Here is a 16,821-nt window from a genome sequence, read left to right as displayed (position 1 = left end):
GCCAGGATGTGTTTGAAAAAGGCCAGATAAGGAAGAGCTGCTGAATGTCAGCCTGCAGTTTGGCCCACTTTTAGCTGTTTACCAGCACAAGTGTGCAGCTTCAATCACATCACAGGAGGGCAACCTCTCTAGAAGAAGCTGTTTGGGCTGTTGACTTAAACAAATCGCTCGGGTGTTGTCTTCATTTCAGAGTCCCTTTAAACGTTCATATAAACACATTCACACTGAAGCGGCACTTGTGGAAAAACAAATTACATTTCATACCCCTGAATAATAAGCCAACAGCTGAAGTGAATGTTAACCAAGTGAACATGGTCTCCCATTAGAGGTTGGCTGGGGGCTGGAGCGTATTCCCAGCTACCTGGGGTGAGAGGTGGGAGACCCCCTGGAGAGGTCACCAGACCATCACAGGTCTTATATCCTATATTGTTTCTCTCATTTTGCAAAGCTTCTTTCCATTTTCAAGTTCCTTTTTTTGCTTCTCTTCTTCTAGATCTTCTGAGCTTCCTATTTATTTTGCATTTCCAAACACTTGTCACCAACTAAAGGGCACTTCTTCACTCATTATTGTTGTGGTTTCCCACATCAGATACATTCCAACTATCATTTACTCATATTTTCCATTCTCAGAAAGAACTTTTTAATCATCGGATTGTTGCTGTTGACTTGCTCTTTGTGGTGACATGGCCTGTGGGAAACTTCATTTTCCTGCCCGAGTTTCACATCCGTGTCCTTTGTTTTCACTTCTACATGTGGAACCGACCTAAAAATGATAGTAATGTTGCATGGGCATCAACAAACACCAACAACCTATCACTTTATTTGGAAACAACTTTATTAATACTTTCTTCAAAAGCAGAGAGTTCAGGTCTATGTGTTCTCAAATAGCATAGTGGCTTTTGCTTCAGAAAACAGAAACAAACTGCGACTTGTACGATATATATATATATATAAAAAAAGAATTCAAACTTCTCTCCTTACAAAGACTGAGTTCAATCGAGTCAAGCAACTAAAGAAATGTTTTCCTTTTGTTTTAACCAGAAAACAATGTGGAAATATTCACAAACAGTTGCTGCTGCTACATTAAGGCCGAACCCTCTACAGACCTGCGGTTAAAGTTCCTTGGTAAAGTGACAGTGGCTTTCTTTTAAATACTTGAAATTAAATAAACGCTGAAAATGAAAAGCTTTTCAAGATGCAGGCAAATATTGCACAAATAGATCTCCTAGTACCCTTAAAGACACGAGTGACCCCCGGCTTTCAGGTGTTTAGCCCCGTTTGTGTTCATCATCCAGAAGCTACCATGAGCTTGCAGGGTATTTTGGCCAAGAGATGAAACAGAAAACAAAACAAAAAAGGTGCCGCAGGAGTTTGAAACCAGGCTCGTTTTGAACAAAGCGGCAGTTAATCATCAAAACCCGTTTAGAGACTGAGAAGTCAGAGGGAGTGTCAGCGAGATACAGTTCTGTCGGACTGGGAGCGCCAGGAATTGGACCCGAAACTAGCCTCTACACCTCTCCTCATTGGCATACAGAGCATTGGAACCAGACAAATCAACACAAACACACAGGAAGAGATAAAAGTCAACTCCAAAAGCTCAAAAATCCAAGAGGTTTAAACGCTTAAAAACAAGACTGAGCTAGAAGCAACAGTACTTATCGGTCTAAAACACAAAAGCTCAAGAAGAGCAAAACGAAAACAAACTTAAAAAAAACAATCTATTTTGGATCAGGTCAACTGATTCAAGTCACTGGTGATAAAAGTGGTTAAAAGAAGAGTGAAAAGTCATGCAGATTAGAGGAGTGATTTGGTGTCATCTGGAAGAAGCCATTTGGATGAGGTCATCCCGCTGGTGTAGCTGTGAAGCCCAGCGCCTCCTCATGTGTGGTAGAGCTTGTGGTCGTAGTCCGTGGGGGACGCCAGCTCTCTGTGGATGGAGGCGGGGAAGCTGCTGCGCTGGTGCAGGTTGTCAGTCACGCTCAGGTTGAGCAGACTGGTGCAGGTGGGCAGGAAGACGTGCTGCACGTGCTCCACCTCCGAGCGACACACGGGACACAGCTGAGGACAGAGGAGACGGCGGATGATGCGGCAGCACGATACATGACAGTCAGAGGTGTTTTGAGGGGAGTCATTGAAGCGGCTCTTTTTCCTCACGACTACAGTAAACTACCACTAGCGGCAGCGGAGGGACTTTACAACGCTAGTCTACGTTGACGTCACATTCATTTACAGTCCATCTCAGTCCAAATTACAGTGATTCAAAACATTATGACCACCTTAGCGCCATGTAGCTCCCAACCATCTCTGCTAACCAAGACAAGCTTCTTCTACACAGCCATTTTTCACAACTCAGAGAACACACTGCTCTCTCCTGCAGACTCCTGTCTTTTACTCGCCAGACATTTGGACCAGACTGATCAACACACCAGCGTCTGATGTGGCAGCTCCTGCTCGTCTCATGCACCTTGATCAGCTTGGTCACGTTTCTTGGTGGAGCTGATGGAAGAGCGACTTGCCTGCCAGCTATAATCCCTTCATAAGAAACACCATCTGCTTCTACAAAGAGCGTCAGTATTTAGCTGATTAACAATGGGGTCAGCAGAGTGTAAGAAAGGCTCTTGGAGCATCGATGAGAAGTGAGTGGAAACTGGCGTCTAGGGAGACGCATCATGCCTTCACAGAGAGGACATGTCGCACTCATGATGCTAGGGCTGCAACGATTAGTTGACCTCATCGATAACGTCGACAAAAAAATGTGTCGTCAAAATCTGTGCATCGATGCGTCGTGTTGCTGTAAACACCCACGGGCCCCAGAATGGACATTGAGAACTGGTTGTTAGTCAGAAACAGTGAGAAAATACCACATTCTCTGGAATCATTAAGATGTGTGGCTTTGTTTTGTTTGCGAAGATTAAGGGTCTTAAGGAGGAGCAAAACCCTTCCACACCACGGTAGAATGATGAAAGAGTGTTCTGTGTTTGGTCTGTGACGCCACACGCCCTCCAGCTAACAGCTAGCATGTCGGTTAGCACGGCGCTAACTTGTTGTAAGTTCTAGATGTAGTGTCTCCCTCCTCCGAATAATAACCAGAACTGAACTAGGGAGCTACACTGAACACATTGTTTTAGATTATTATTCCAATAAGACCTTTTGATGTGGATGTTGTTCAGAGCTTTCATATGGGATACATATGTGTACAGTGATGATTTTAAATTCTTCTCAAGGACCAATGAAGACCTCCGTTTTAAAGAACTGGAGCTCTCTGTCAACTGTTTCATGCTTCATGCTTCACAGGGTAAATACATGTTCTGGATTATGTGTCATTATTTTAATATACTTGTTTTATAATGTATGGTGTCTGAAAATAACCGTTAGTCGCAGTCCTACATGATACACAACCTCTCAGCGCTTTTCCTCAGCTGTCAAGCGTTTGGATCAGAACTCATCTGCCGTCCCCTGAAGTCTCACCTGTAGCTGGTTGGCGCAGCCCTGGCAGCACACCATGTGACCACAGGGGCAGAAGGCCGCGTCGATCTCCTCTTCGCAGCACAACATGCACAACAGCGCCTCCCTCAGCTTCTGCAGCTTCTCCTGCAGCGCCCGGCTCTGCTGGCAACTCCCGCAGTCCATGGCGTCGTCCTGCTGGTTATCTCGACTGGGCGAGCGCGACGGAGACGAGCGGTTGCTGCTGCTGCCGGAGCGGGACATGAGGTCGCCCACGCCGGCGTTGTAGAGCGCGCGCCGCGCCTGGTCGTACACTTCTTTGGAGGTGCGCCGGATGTCAAAGACGTACTTCTTGCCCAGGTTGATGTTCTCGTTGAGGAAGAGAGAAGCCAGGTGGCCCTTGAAGTCTCGACTGTACTGCATCATCACCGCGTCTGTCACCGTGTCACACCTGCGCACACCAAACCACCATGCTGAGTTTCAGCCCACCAGGACTATTGTTGCTCGTGTTAAACAATGACGCAACAGAAAACAAGGCTGTTACATGACTAAGCAGGTAAACGTTGACATTAAATCAGATGACATCATTGTTTATCTGACAGATCAGCCTTTGACCAATGCTACAGGTGACTGAATTAAACAGCCAGATGTCAGTCGTGCTAAATCCACAGACTCAGGCATGTCGAGCTTATATGCTGAGAATGTCGCAAACACATTCCTGCTCTGCTCGCAGGAACACAGAGATCTGCCAAAGCCGGATGGCTGTCTTTCACTATTGGGGAAAACAAACAGCTGAGTCAGCAGATATCCCTCTAAAAAGAAGAGTTTGCTCCACATCTATGAACAACAGTAGCGGTCAAGGACACCTCTAAATGAGTTGATGCCCTACTTAGTGTGTGTGTTTATGGCCCTGGACGACACTTTGATGACCGCTAGCTTGCTGGAGCTTTGATGGTCAATAAAGCAGAGTGGTCCAACGCAGGGCGGATCAATGAACTCGCTCTGGGATGAACATATGCCTTTTACGATACAGTTCCACACAACACATCCCATAGCAGGCGCACAAAAAAAATAAAAAGAACTTAAGCCGTCTGCAGAACCAACTCAGTGAAATATGCTTTGAAGATATTGGTAGACTGAACACCATCAAAGGACAAAAACAGCAGGGGCAGATGAAAGGCGCTGGGGTACCAACACTGCAGAAACAAATCGTTTACTAAAGAAAACTGCTACTACATTGTGTGTTGTGAGCAGAGCCGTCCAACTCCGAAAGGCTAGGTGACAAAAACATCAGGAAAAAACCCAATATAGCACGTGAACTATCATAGAAACACGGGGACGTGCTGTGGACGTGGCACGTGTGGCTCTCACCTGTAGAAGGCATGCGTCTCTGTGATGGCTCGGTACAGCCCGCTGGCTGCCCGGGTGCTGATGAGCTTGAACAGAAGCACGAGACTGTCGTTTGTGTCCTTGGTTACTGTCAGGTACACACTCTTCCCCGACTGCGTGGCGATGTGGATGACTGGATAGCTGATGCTGCAGAGAAACACGGATCAAAGGAAAGACTTCAGCAACAGCGACGGGTGACATGCACTTTAGCACCTGGAGACTCTTTACCTGTTGACTAAGGTGAAATCTTCCTGACAAACAGCGATGCCATCTGGTCCCACTCCAATAGCCAGCCGCTGGCCGTGAGCGTCACGAGCCCAGTGCCACTCCACCCCATAATGCTCCAGGGAGGACACCAGCTGCAAGGCCTGGTACTCCACTGACGCCTGGTTGACGCCCTCCAGAGCCTTGTGTCTGGAAACAATACTGCAAAACAAATATCCCACTTAAATCCAACGCTTCCACTGGAAGTCAAAAATCATAGAGCGGAGCAAATGCCTGCTGGGCAGCCGTCACTCCTGGTGATGATGAAGAGAAAAAACACAGGAACGTGTTTCAGCTGTCAACAGTGAACACGCCCTCAAGGAGACGGATATCAATTCTGCTTTCACAAAAATATTGACACTTTTCAGAGGGATGGTTCTTAGAAATAGGTGTAGACATGCTAAGAAGGAGTCAGTTGTACGGCAGGATTTTTAGTGGAACCAGTAAGATCTACACTTTTGTCTCATGATCATCTGAACAAATGTGTGTTATTGAGCGCTAACTTGTCAGACACCAATGACTTAACAGAACCAGTCTGTTCATTTGAAAACACATTTTTGGTCAGACTCTCAAGTACCCTAAACCCAGCTATCAGTTCTTTCCACTTTAAACCTCTGTAAAATGTATACTTGCAAGCATGTTTTCAGCCAGCCTTTAGAAGTATCTATTAAACAGCCAGGCATGTGCAGAGTAGATTCAGTGAAATCTGAGTTGGGAACCCAAAACACTGCAGCCTAAACAGCAGTTGCGCTTGTTATGATAGGCAACAATGTTATCACGTATTTTCAAATGTCTCAATAGACAGGTCCATTGTGCACGCATGCAGACAGACACTGTTGTTCGGGATATTTGATCCACAGATCAGTGCACAATGACCAACAACAGAAGGTAAGTAGCTGCCGAAGCCGGGGCCAAAATCAACATTGACACAGAACAACTGTGTTTATTATTATGGTCGACTCCCCCCCCGCTCCCTCTCACACAGCCCTCCTATTGGCTGGCCGACTGGGGCTCGGCACCGGCAGTTCCGAAACACTGAGCACGCTGGCCACGGCGACTGGGCCTGCGACACGTCGGGGAGCTCTTTCATTCAGTCGCTCCCGTGGGGCGACCCCATCTTCAGCTGCAGGGGCAGCGTCTGTCAAAACCATCCGCACAAGCCTGTTCGGCAATAACAAGTCTTATCTGATCAGCCGCTTAGTTCCGCACTCAAAAACAAAGCTTCATTCCAAAATAAAAATGATACTTCAAATGTCCACTTCATTACCTCACCCTTGACGTTGAGCCACTGACTGGTATTTGCTTTACGTCAGGTCTTATCTCTCACTGATAGGAAGCAGCTCCAGGTGGGTCGCGCGATTACATAAGTCTTGAATCGATCAACAGTATTGATCTTTGGCTTCTTCCAACACCAATGAACTCTTGATATGAAGCTTCTCAAACTGTAGTGAGATAAGAGCTTCGTGGATCTTATCTGCCTTGTGACCATAGTGAGCCAGATAAACACTGATATAAAAGAATGAAACTCCACTGTAAGACGGTAGCAGTGGACCAGGGAGGACCAACCCCAAATGAAGAACACCAACAGAGGAATACCATGGACGCATGCTAAACCCGTTCTTCCCCACAAGCACATGGATCACAAACCCTTGTCATCCAGCTACAAATCACTAGCTAAGCTGTCGACTCTGTTGAGACACAGAGACACTTTGAAAAAAAGTGGACAAAATGTAACCTTTTCTTTTCTGGTGTTCCTCTCTATCAACACGGTTCCTCCCTCAGAATCATGTGTCATGGTTCAAATTTCTTTCATCTGCTGTGCTGTTGTTGTTGTTGTTTCAGGCCATTCACTGGACCCTTCTTCACCTCAAACACAGCAGGGTTCATCCATTCATACCTGTTGATGATGTCGGGGGTGGGTTCCTCTCCGCACATCTCGGAGTACCAGTACTGCGCGGTGTTTTGGTTGTAGTCGCCGAACTCGGCCTGCGCCAACAGCGCGCTCAGCTCCTCCGCTTGCTCCACTCCCATCCTTAGGTGACCGTTATGGAGGTCCTCCTTCACGTGCATGAAGAACACATGCCTGGAAGAAAGGAGTGATAAAAAGAGTGGTAAAACAATGGCGGCCTCTGAGTCGGCTTAATTGAACAGCTGACGTTCTCGTGCTAATGCTGAGCAATCCTGACATCTGCAAGTGGACAGATGGTCGGCCGCAATGCAGTTGTGTGAGACAGCAACAACTGAGACCATATGTTGGCTGCTCGGTGACTCACTTTCCTCCAGCCACTCTTTTGAAAAGCAAAAGTCAAACAGGAACTGGACTCTTGAAAGAAGTTCTCACTGGCCCACCACGATAAGCCTCAATTTTCGGGAATAGAATGGGACATTGAAGGCCTTGCATCCTGTCTCGCTCTGTGATTCACTGAGAGTCAGTGATGGTGCTCAAATTAAAGGTCAGTAACTGGACGAGAGCGTTGCGACAACAGACCCAGTTCTGAAGGAGCCAAGTCAAACAACAGCAGTGTGCATCACTGGCTCTGTCCATTGTTTTGACCAGAAGATGTGAGGAATTCTTTCCTCTTCGCGAGCAGCGGGAGGGATGATGTCAAGACGGCTCACACCCTGACGGACTCGGGCTGAACCAGAGTAACCTCCGGACCCTCGGTGGGGCCGACCTCTGACACAGTAACCTTAAGAAGCTTTCCAAGGCGTCAGACTGCTCCTCATCACCTGTCCTGACCTCTGAAGCTTTGTTCGCAGCAGATGCCGATTAGCTTCTCACGTTTGGATCTATAGGTTGGGTTTTTACATACCAGTCCTCATGTGAGGATGTGGGTCCCATCCCAGACTCCCACCTATTTAGCATAACAAATGTCGACTCTGCAGACCATTAAACTGCCTTCACACAACGTTTGCTTTGTGGGCTGAGGACACACGAGGAACAAATGCACAAAATCACACTTCACATCAACTGATTTACTTGTCAAATGAAGATATTTATTTTCTTAACACTTGTCTGAACAACTCCATTTCGACAAGACTTGTCACTACAACACCAGGAAGTGAGAAAAAAATAAACATATAAAATAAAGTAATTTGTTGCTAGTATTTGCAGATGCTGGTATATTTGTTAAGTATCATATTTTTCTATACAACTGAAGGTTTGCTAAGAAACAACGACCGGCATGGCCGAACCTGCCCAGATATAAGAGTGCCAATGTAAACAAAATGAAATGCAAACGCAGTGCTTTCATGCAAATCAGGTCAAGCCAACAGAACTGTGCTCGGCGGTGCAATACGGAGCACAGACTGCAGTCGGAAAACCCAAGTTGTTATGCTCTTAAAGGAAGAGCTGTGGGTGATCTTTAATCTTGAGGGACTGGAAAGCCAGACTCTCCCGGGAGAAGGCAAGTCTAGATGAGAGAACAAGCACATGTGCAGCTTAAGCCGTTTCTTCAAAAGATCCTCGGCAACAAAAGCAGCCATGAGGCAGACAAACACCACTCCTGATAAATCCAGACCAAAACAACGGAGTCCCATAGCAGTCTAGCCTCTGGCATAACAAACAGCGCTTTGATATGGTGTTAAACATCCCATTCCCTCCAACACACAGACACACAAACACTACGCTCTATTGTGTCAGGCCCAGCAGGCGTCATGTGATGGAGCACTGCTGGATTGTTACCTGGCTGACGCAAACAATAGACCTGCCCGGACTGGAACTCACAGGGTGCTGACGTAGGGTTACTACAGGGCAAGCAGCGGAGGTTACTCCTGTTCAGGTGCAGGTTTCCGCGGGGTTAATAACGGTTAGTGAGCGAGGCGTTTGATATTTAGTCGCAACACGAGTTACCGGCGTGTTGTGACAGAGGATGTGATCCAAGAAATGGGTCAACCACAGGGTTAGTCATTTAAACACAGACACGCAAAACGTTATGAGAAGTGGAACATTTATCGGATGTTGTGTAAACAGGTGTGTTTTACATACACAATATTGGACTCATTTAACTGGAGTTCAGTTGACAGTAGAAGTCGAGGGGACATTCTTCCTGTTCCAACAAGTGAGAGAGTCAAAGAGCTTACTGGCTAAAAAAAAGGCTTCTCTTTGTTACGTGTTACCATCATTATGGTTTCCATAAATCAAGTTCTGTTCCCTCTGGAAGAAGACATAACTTTCCCCCTGGTTTTTAATGAATAATTGACTTGTTTCAGAAGTGAAAACTACAAGAGTTTCCCCTGAAAGAACATGTAATTCACCCCCACCTTTGTTGCGCAAGTTAAAGAACAAGTGTTCCTTCTCAACAGAAAGTTATCAATTAGTTCAGTGCTTCAGTTCACCTGGCATGTTGGCGAGAAGACTGGCTCAATATCATGTGACTTCTAAGGTTGATTTTTCAAAGAAAAAAAAAAGATTTTACTCTCCAAATACTGAGTCATGCGACTTAACACGCTCTTTATTTAACCTGCTCGGCACGTTTACATTGCGGCCCACGAGAACGAACGCTTGTCATGGCAGAACCAGGAAGTAGCAGCTGGATTTTGTTGACCTACTTGTGCCCTTCCTGCTTCAGTGGTCAGTTGTAGCCATGAGCAACAGACTACATGAGCCCGACCGAACTTCCCCGATGCCACCCGCCTAGCAATAAAGCCATTGTGTATCAGTTTAGTGGCTTCATTCTGAGCTCCACCGAGCCCGGCGCAGGAGAACAAAACACAGGCTCTCTGTGAAACCCAACACCTCCGCCTGGAGACGGCAGGCTGGCTCAGCCAATGAGTCCAGCTTCTGAACTCATTCCTCAAGCTCGCAACAATGCCGCTTGTAAACTAGTCAAATTACACAGCCCGCAGCGCCTCGCTCAGAGGTTACTATCAGTCAACGAACTGCAGTAAACTCTGAACATCTTCAAGGCGTGGACCCAATGGAAAGCGGGTGCTCAATTTCCTGATTAAAATCTGAGGCTCGGCAGCAGAGTGTGATTGAATAAAGTCATAGGGGAGGAACTAAAAGCTCGATTGAGATAAAAGCACAAGATTTGTTTGTCTATTTAATGTGCTTAGTGAGTTTTCTGTTATGGCTAATAAGCACGATTAAAGGACAGAAGATTTGCACCTCTTGAGGCAACAGCTTGAACCAACAGTGTGAAAAAGAAGCCAAACAAAGGTCACTGGAGTTCAGCACAGATGATGATGACTCCTTTTCCCCTTTACTTTCCTTCTATATTCTATATATATAATATTGGCTCAGTTCCTACATGTTATCAAGTCCTTTGACTGGATAGATTGTTTGGGTCAGTCAGAAATCCAACACTGCAACCATATACGCTTGCACACACATTGTCCAGTTGCCACAAATCCCTGTGTCCTTGACCCCAGCCTCTTGCCGCACTGGGTTCCCACTACTGTGCTACATTACTTAGCTCAGTATTTGCTCTGGAAGATAACGCTGGCAGAATCCCTCGGCGCCGGCCGGCAGGACCTCACGTCAGTTGCACATTTTTGAGCTGAGAACCTGCGATTCTTGAAGAGGATAGCAGCCATTTTGACTCTCCTTATCTGACCTATTCCAGATATTGACCCTTAGTCAATCCTTTGAATTTTCTCACGAGTTCATTTTGTCCAATCGCACTTCTGCCTTCTTCTTTGCACCTTGTTTTGCTTTCATTCACATGTCAATGAGAAAAGATGTCAGGCAAGTGTACCACCATTTTTTTTTTGGGCCTGTATTGCTACATTTAATGAAGTAGTCTGGTACAAACTTTCTATTGCAGGGTACATTTTTTTCCGTGCATCAATTCCAAGTGCATTACATTTACATTATACTGCGTGATGTCATAACCAAAACCTTCAAGATAAAGGAGACTAAATGAGATTGTACTGAGGCATGGAAATTTTAGAAAAGAAAGAAAAATTAAACTGACATTGGATCATTCTGAAGTCAAATATGACATGCGAGTATCAAACGTATTACTTTATAGATTCCTTGTTTTCAGAGAAGCGCACACCCTTGCTAACACAGTTTTGTCTGCAAGTTGTGAAGTGGCCCCATCCTGGCTCAAACTAACGGGTTAACTATCAGCAACAACAACAACAAAAGCCTGGGGAAACGGCTGTGCCCCTTCTCCTGATTCCCTGATCGGAATACTAAACAGGAGGGCAAGTGACGGCTCAGCCCTCATTTATTTGAATCCAAAAGCATCCCCCCCAGCAAGTTGTGCTTAATGATCTGTTGTGTTGTGGTTGTTTCGAGACCCCCGGGTCGAGAGCTGTGCTCAACATAAAAAAGTTTGGGTTCAGCGCCACCATATCGGGCTAAAATGACGACCGTAAAATCTGGCCCGCTCTATTTGCAGAGTCAGCAACAAAGTCATTTGGGCTTTAAAGGAATCAGATTAAAGATTAAGCGCGTTAAAAGTGGCGAGGGCTGCCAGCGTATAAGATGAGCTGAGCAGCAGCGACAGTGAATTTGTGTAACCAATTGCATAAGATCTGCGGTGACAATGAGGCATATTGAACTGGAACGCCTTTAACAAATACGCAGCCCTGCCGCGGACACAACGGAGCCTCACACAAACACGTCCAGTTTTATGGAGGCACAAACAGAGAGTGACCTGTGAGGCTTTACGTTGCATCAGAGAACACAGCGGATTATATAAAGGGCAGTGTGCACGCTCAGGCCAGCACTGATTATGTAATGCAGCCTATAAGACGGGCGTCAGTGGGAGAGGCCCACCCTCAGTGCACAGTAACAGTGGCACTTTCACTTTGTCTGCACCTTATGGAGGACTCCAAACACACGGCTGTCAAAACACAACTGTCTCCAGGGGAAGTGAGGTTTAAGTTGAAGGAAAGAAATGGCTGTCACAAAACACAAAACTCTCCATTTGTTCACCAAAAAGTCAAGTATTTTAAAGCATGGTTCATTTCTGCAGTCAACGTAAGTGGATAGTCAAGCTGCGTCAGTGCATTAGGAGCTTTTAGTTTGGTGAGAAAATAGAGTGGAAAGCCACTGACAGGCTTTAAAGGCTGCAGGCTGAACACGTGCTGCCATATTGGGGTGGTGCTCTCCTCTGGAATATCTGGCACAACATGTGTTTTTGTTCAGGCTGACTGAAAATACTCCCCAAACAGAATGTCTGTGCAATGACTCCGTCTCAGAAGTTTATATCCTCGGATCATTTCGGAGACAAAACAGGATTCGAATGCATGTTTATGTCAGGATGAGGTGTGTCAGCTCACCGGCTGAGTTAGTCTTTGTAGGTGAAAGTTGAGCGCACGAGAAATGACAAGCTCCTGCGAGCCAAAATATTGACACAAATCATCACAGGATTATTGTCACAGCAATTGATGCTTGGGAAAGAACTTTTTCCAGGAGCACCTGTTCTCCAGGATTTACGGTCAGTTTAAACTGAAATAGTTCTCGTCCAACAAAACTTCACAAGCAAGTTTTTTTGAACAGGAAATCAAAAACGTAACACCAATGTAACTCACCAGCGGAAAATGGTTTTAACCCCTAAAACTGTCTCAACACATGAATACAAACCAAAGAAAACTTTATTTCTCAACAACCAGAGCTGGCGGGTCGCCCCTGCACCACACGCCCTCTCACGTCTTTATCTCACCCCCCTCCACCTTCCACCGGCATGATGCCAGCCATCTGTTGATAACCCCATCTAATCTAAGTGGTCAGCACACAGGCAGCTGAGCGGCCCCCGCGCTATCTTCCCCCGCCACCTTTCACTTTCCAGGACAATCAAAGAGGCTTCCAAATATGGGCCGAAAAGTGGGGGAAGCCATTCAGACCAGCAGCGAGGGAGCGCGGGTCACTCCGGGTAAAAGCAAGCAGGACAGTCACAGGGATGTTTCAAGAGAAGAGGAAGCGACTGAAGGTAGCCGGTGAGGATTTGACATCCTCCAGCCTCACATCATCGAGGACATAAATCATACCACGAGATCTGCACCACCTTCAGAAACTTTTATGGCTTCAGCCTCTCTGTTCACAGCTATATTTTTTTTTTCCCAAAACAGCATCTCCATCCTCAGCTGGGCTTTTGTCAGACAAACCAAACACAAAACGCACGAGAAGCTATTTGGGAGCTGAATAGGGGCAGTGACTGAGGTCCTGGTTGTCACACAGAAGGTCTCTGGGGGCAGGGACAAAGCTGCTGGATCACATTTCCTGCCTGGTGCCTCACCAGAACGACCTATAGTAACCCCCGGAAGTGCACGGTAAAGAGGTTACTATAGGACATTCCACCGGGTTAGAAATAAAGCTGGTAGATTATGATCGCTGATGGATCTCACAGACAGCGGCCTTGTTACTTTTATGCTCCCAGTCACATGCGAGTCCAAGAGGGAGTGTTTGACAATGGGCTAGTTTTACTTTCTTTTTGGGAAAGAAGGAGTTTGGTACCTTGTTTGTTCCTGCAGAATGAGATGAGGCTCCACAAAGAATTTGACCCGCAGCCTCAGTCGACATGGCGCCACACTATCCATCTGCTGGCAGATTCGATTCCTCAGATTCAGCCACAGGTTCTCTCCTTTGTTCCCGGTGAACTGCAGGCCGAAGTAGTCCACTTCTATAATGCCCAACTTCCTGCAAACCTTTAGGGAGCAGCGAGAAACAATGTTCATTGATGGAATTCAATTATGACATTTCCAAGTTCCTAAACAATTTTACACCTATTTACATATGATTTTTTTCTTCCGTCTACATGACTATACTCAGACATGTCGACGTGTTCATAGGTGCTCTGTGACAAGTCGACTCTCAGAACAGTTTGTGGAGGATCAGATTTGACAGTCCTTCAGTGGGGAAATTCGACTTGTCTCAGTAGTGACAATACATGGAGAAACTGTGTAGAGGAAATGAAGTGAGTCCATGTGCTTTTTGTGACACGTGATGACTCATCTGTGGACACACAGTATGAAGGCCAAGTTACCATCAGATCAGTGAGCAGTCATTTCTGCTCTACAATAACATGAATCAATGAGGACTTGAGGAGACAACTTCATTGTGAAGAGAGAGAGTCTGCAAGGAGCAGTGAAGCAACTGACGGATGTATCAGTGCTAAACAGCCAGAGAGTATCACCCAAACCATCCACACATTAGTATTCTGAAGCTCTCCAGGGTGGTGGGAGGAATCCTGGAGACCCTCCGGTGCTAAAGAAGCTCCTCAAAAACCACCATCCCACGCCCCCTCAAGCAGCCGAGAGGGGTTTTTTTCATGTTATATAACTGCTGGTGAACGTCTGCAGGACGTCCAGAAAGTGGGACTCAACTCATTCATAGCCCATGGCAAGTTTGCTGAGTGTGTTTTAGCGGGGGGAAACAGTAGGGGAAATTCAGGAGGGAGGCTCATGAAAGTACAGTTTGTAGACTGGTGAAGTCCAACTAAGACGAGGGCTTAAGCGATGGAATCATTGAAAGTCAGGACGCGGAGTCCTGAGAGTGGCGAGTGAACTAGAGTAACCTTAGAGATCCATCCCCACTCAGACGCGCAGACAACTCAGCGCAACTGAATGTGCACTTTGGAAAAGAAACTCCGACATTGGAAAACAATGTCTCCCGATTCATTTCAGCATTGAACGATGCACCTCCAAAAAGAAACAACTTAACCACTGATCCTGGTCGTCGATAGAAACGCGTGAATCGACAGGTACGACAGTTATTTTCCGGTGAACTTTTGATCTAATAAGAGTGATGGTCCATATTCTCACGCACCTTATTCAGACAGTCCTCTCCGTTCGCCTTCGCATCAACTTCCACTTCCATCACCACCGAGTCCGGGCGCGTAACGTGGCAAAGCATCGTGTCTGTGAGCAGAATAATCTTTGGTACGCCACACCTAAACGGAAATAAAAGCCAACGAACGCTTCTGGTGCCTCCTTGAATCCCCTACATGAAAGCCCTCGTCACCTTCTCGCTCCCCTTTCACTCCGTGTGGCGGAGCTCGCCTCGCCAGCTGTAGACTATATCAATGAACGGCGGGAGATTGCTCCGCCCGCTAAACCGGCTGGCCAATCAGATATCGTTTGGCTTCATATCCGCGTTTGTCCACCAATCAAAAGCCGTGCACATGTCCGTAGTACTCCGACTTCAGCTTGGAGGTTGAGGGCGCCCTCGCTTGGCGGTGGTGCGTTCATGGTCACCCGCGACAATGCGACTTCTGTGATGTGGCCGTTTTCAGAATCAGAATACATAGTGAGTATTTTGTGAATTAAAAAAAAAAAAAAAAAAAAATATATATATATATATATATATATATATATATATATATATATATATATATATATATATATATATATATATATATATATATATATATATATATATATATATATATAAATGTTCATTCATATCCCACCCAGCACAGATGTACATGAAGCTCAAAGTGTGCTCGCAGATCAGATTCTGCATGTGGAGCGAACTTTCCTGGACTCCAACAAGGCGACTCTGAGGAGCTTCCCAGGTACAGGCACGTTGTAAAATGTCCCACCAGAGAGCAGAGTGTGCTGGATCATTGTTACTCATCGCTCCGCAACTCTCATACCGCCCTGAACTGGGTCTCTCTGATCACTTGATGGTTCATCTTGTTCCCACATACAAGCAGAAGCTGAAGCTGGCAAAGCCTGTTGTGAGGAGCATGAGGATCTGGACAAGTGAAGCCAGAGAGGAGCTACAGGCTTGTATGGAGACCACAGACTGGGTGGTGTTCAGGACTGCAACCAATAATCTGGATGAGTATACAGACACTGTGACTTCATGGATCAGCTACTGTGATCAGTGCATAGTTCCAACGCGGACAGAGTTTCCCCTGCCATCCTGAAGCATCATGATGCTGAGCTGGCTCCAGTGTTCACAGACACCTTCAATGCTTCCTTGGTGTCCTGTCATGTTCCTGCCTGCTTTAAGTCCTCCACTATCATTCCTGTTCCAAGAGAGCCAGGATCACAGGACTGAATGATTACAGACCGGTGGCACTGACGTCTGTGGTCATGAAGTCCTTTGAGCGCCTGGTTCTCTCTCACCTGAAATCTATCACTGCTTCTCACCTGGACTCATTGCAGTTTGCCTACAGAGCCAACAGATCTGTGGACAATGCAGTGAACCAGGCCCTTCATTTCATTCTGCAGCATCTGGACTGCCCAGGAACCTATGCCAGGATCCTGTTTGTAGACTTCAGCTCTGCTTGAAGACAAGCTTCGCCAGCTGGACGTGCCTGACTCCTTCTGTAAATGGATGACAGACTTCCTGTTCAGACTTCCTGTTCTCTCCCCATGGCTCTTCTCCCTGTACACTAACTGCTGTACCTCCAGCCACCAGTCCGTGAAGCTGATCAAGTTTGCGGATGACACCACCATCATCGGGCTCATCTCAGATGGAGATGAGTCGGTTTACCGGAGGGAGGTGGAGCGGCTGGTGTCCTGGTGCAGCCACAACAACCTGGAGCTCAACGCCCAGAAGACAGTGGAGATGGTCATAGACTTCAGGAGAGTCACAGTTTCTCTGTCACCTCTCATGTTGGCTGGTTTACCTATTCCTATTGTAGACTCCTTCTGCTTCCTGGGAACCAACATCACTGAGGACCTCAAATGGCAGCCAACCATCAGGTCCCTCATCTTGAAGGCCCAGCAGAGAATGTTCTTCCTGAGGCAGCTACGAAAACTACGACTGCCGACGAAGTTGCTGGTGGAGTTCTACACGGCCATCATCCAGTCCATCCT

At 46.5% G+C, this 16,821-nt stretch overlaps 1 protein-coding gene across 1 annotated transcript; it reads right to left on the bottom strand.

Annotated features, from left to right (window-relative positions):
• Positions 1-809: 809 nt before the first annotated feature.
• On the bottom strand, positions 810-15,065 carry mylipa (myosin regulatory light chain interacting protein a). The gene is made up of 7 exons (XM_053863373.1): positions 14,819-15,065; positions 13,508-13,698; positions 6,995-7,180; positions 5,062-5,259; positions 4,816-4,980; positions 3,469-3,895; positions 810-2,058 (listed from the first exon to the last, which is right to left on the bottom strand). Exons 1-7 carry the CDS (start codon positions 14,903-14,905, stop codon positions 1,879-1,881), a joined length of 1,434 nt encoding a protein of 477 aa, XP_053719348.1. The 5' UTR covers positions 14,906-15,065; the 3' UTR covers positions 810-1,878.
• Between the last annotated feature and the right edge of the window lie 1,756 nt (positions 15,066-16,821).

This window comes from Synchiropus splendidus, chromosome 4 (assembly GCF_027744825.2).
Source record: "Synchiropus splendidus isolate RoL2022-P1 chromosome 4, RoL_Sspl_1.0, whole genome shotgun sequence".
NCBI classification, from domain to species: Eukaryota; Metazoa; Chordata; class Actinopteri; order Syngnathiformes; family Callionymidae; genus Synchiropus; species Synchiropus splendidus.
Note: the sequence above shows the minus strand (reverse complement) of the source record. Positions and strands in the feature narration are given on the sequence as shown.

Coding starts and splice junctions, on each gene's coding strand:
- mylipa (XM_053863373.1), bottom strand. CDS start 14,905: ATGCTTTGCCACGTTACGCGCCCGGACTCGGTGGTGATGGAAGTGGAA. Junction 5,260..6,994: donor ACCCCCGACATCATCAACAG/GTATGAATGGAT, acceptor TTTGTTTTGCAG/TATTGTTTCCAGACACAAGG. Junction 3,896..4,815: donor GAGACGCATGCCTTCTACAG/GTGAGAGCCACA, acceptor TGGTGTGCGCAG/GTGTGACACGGTGACAGACG.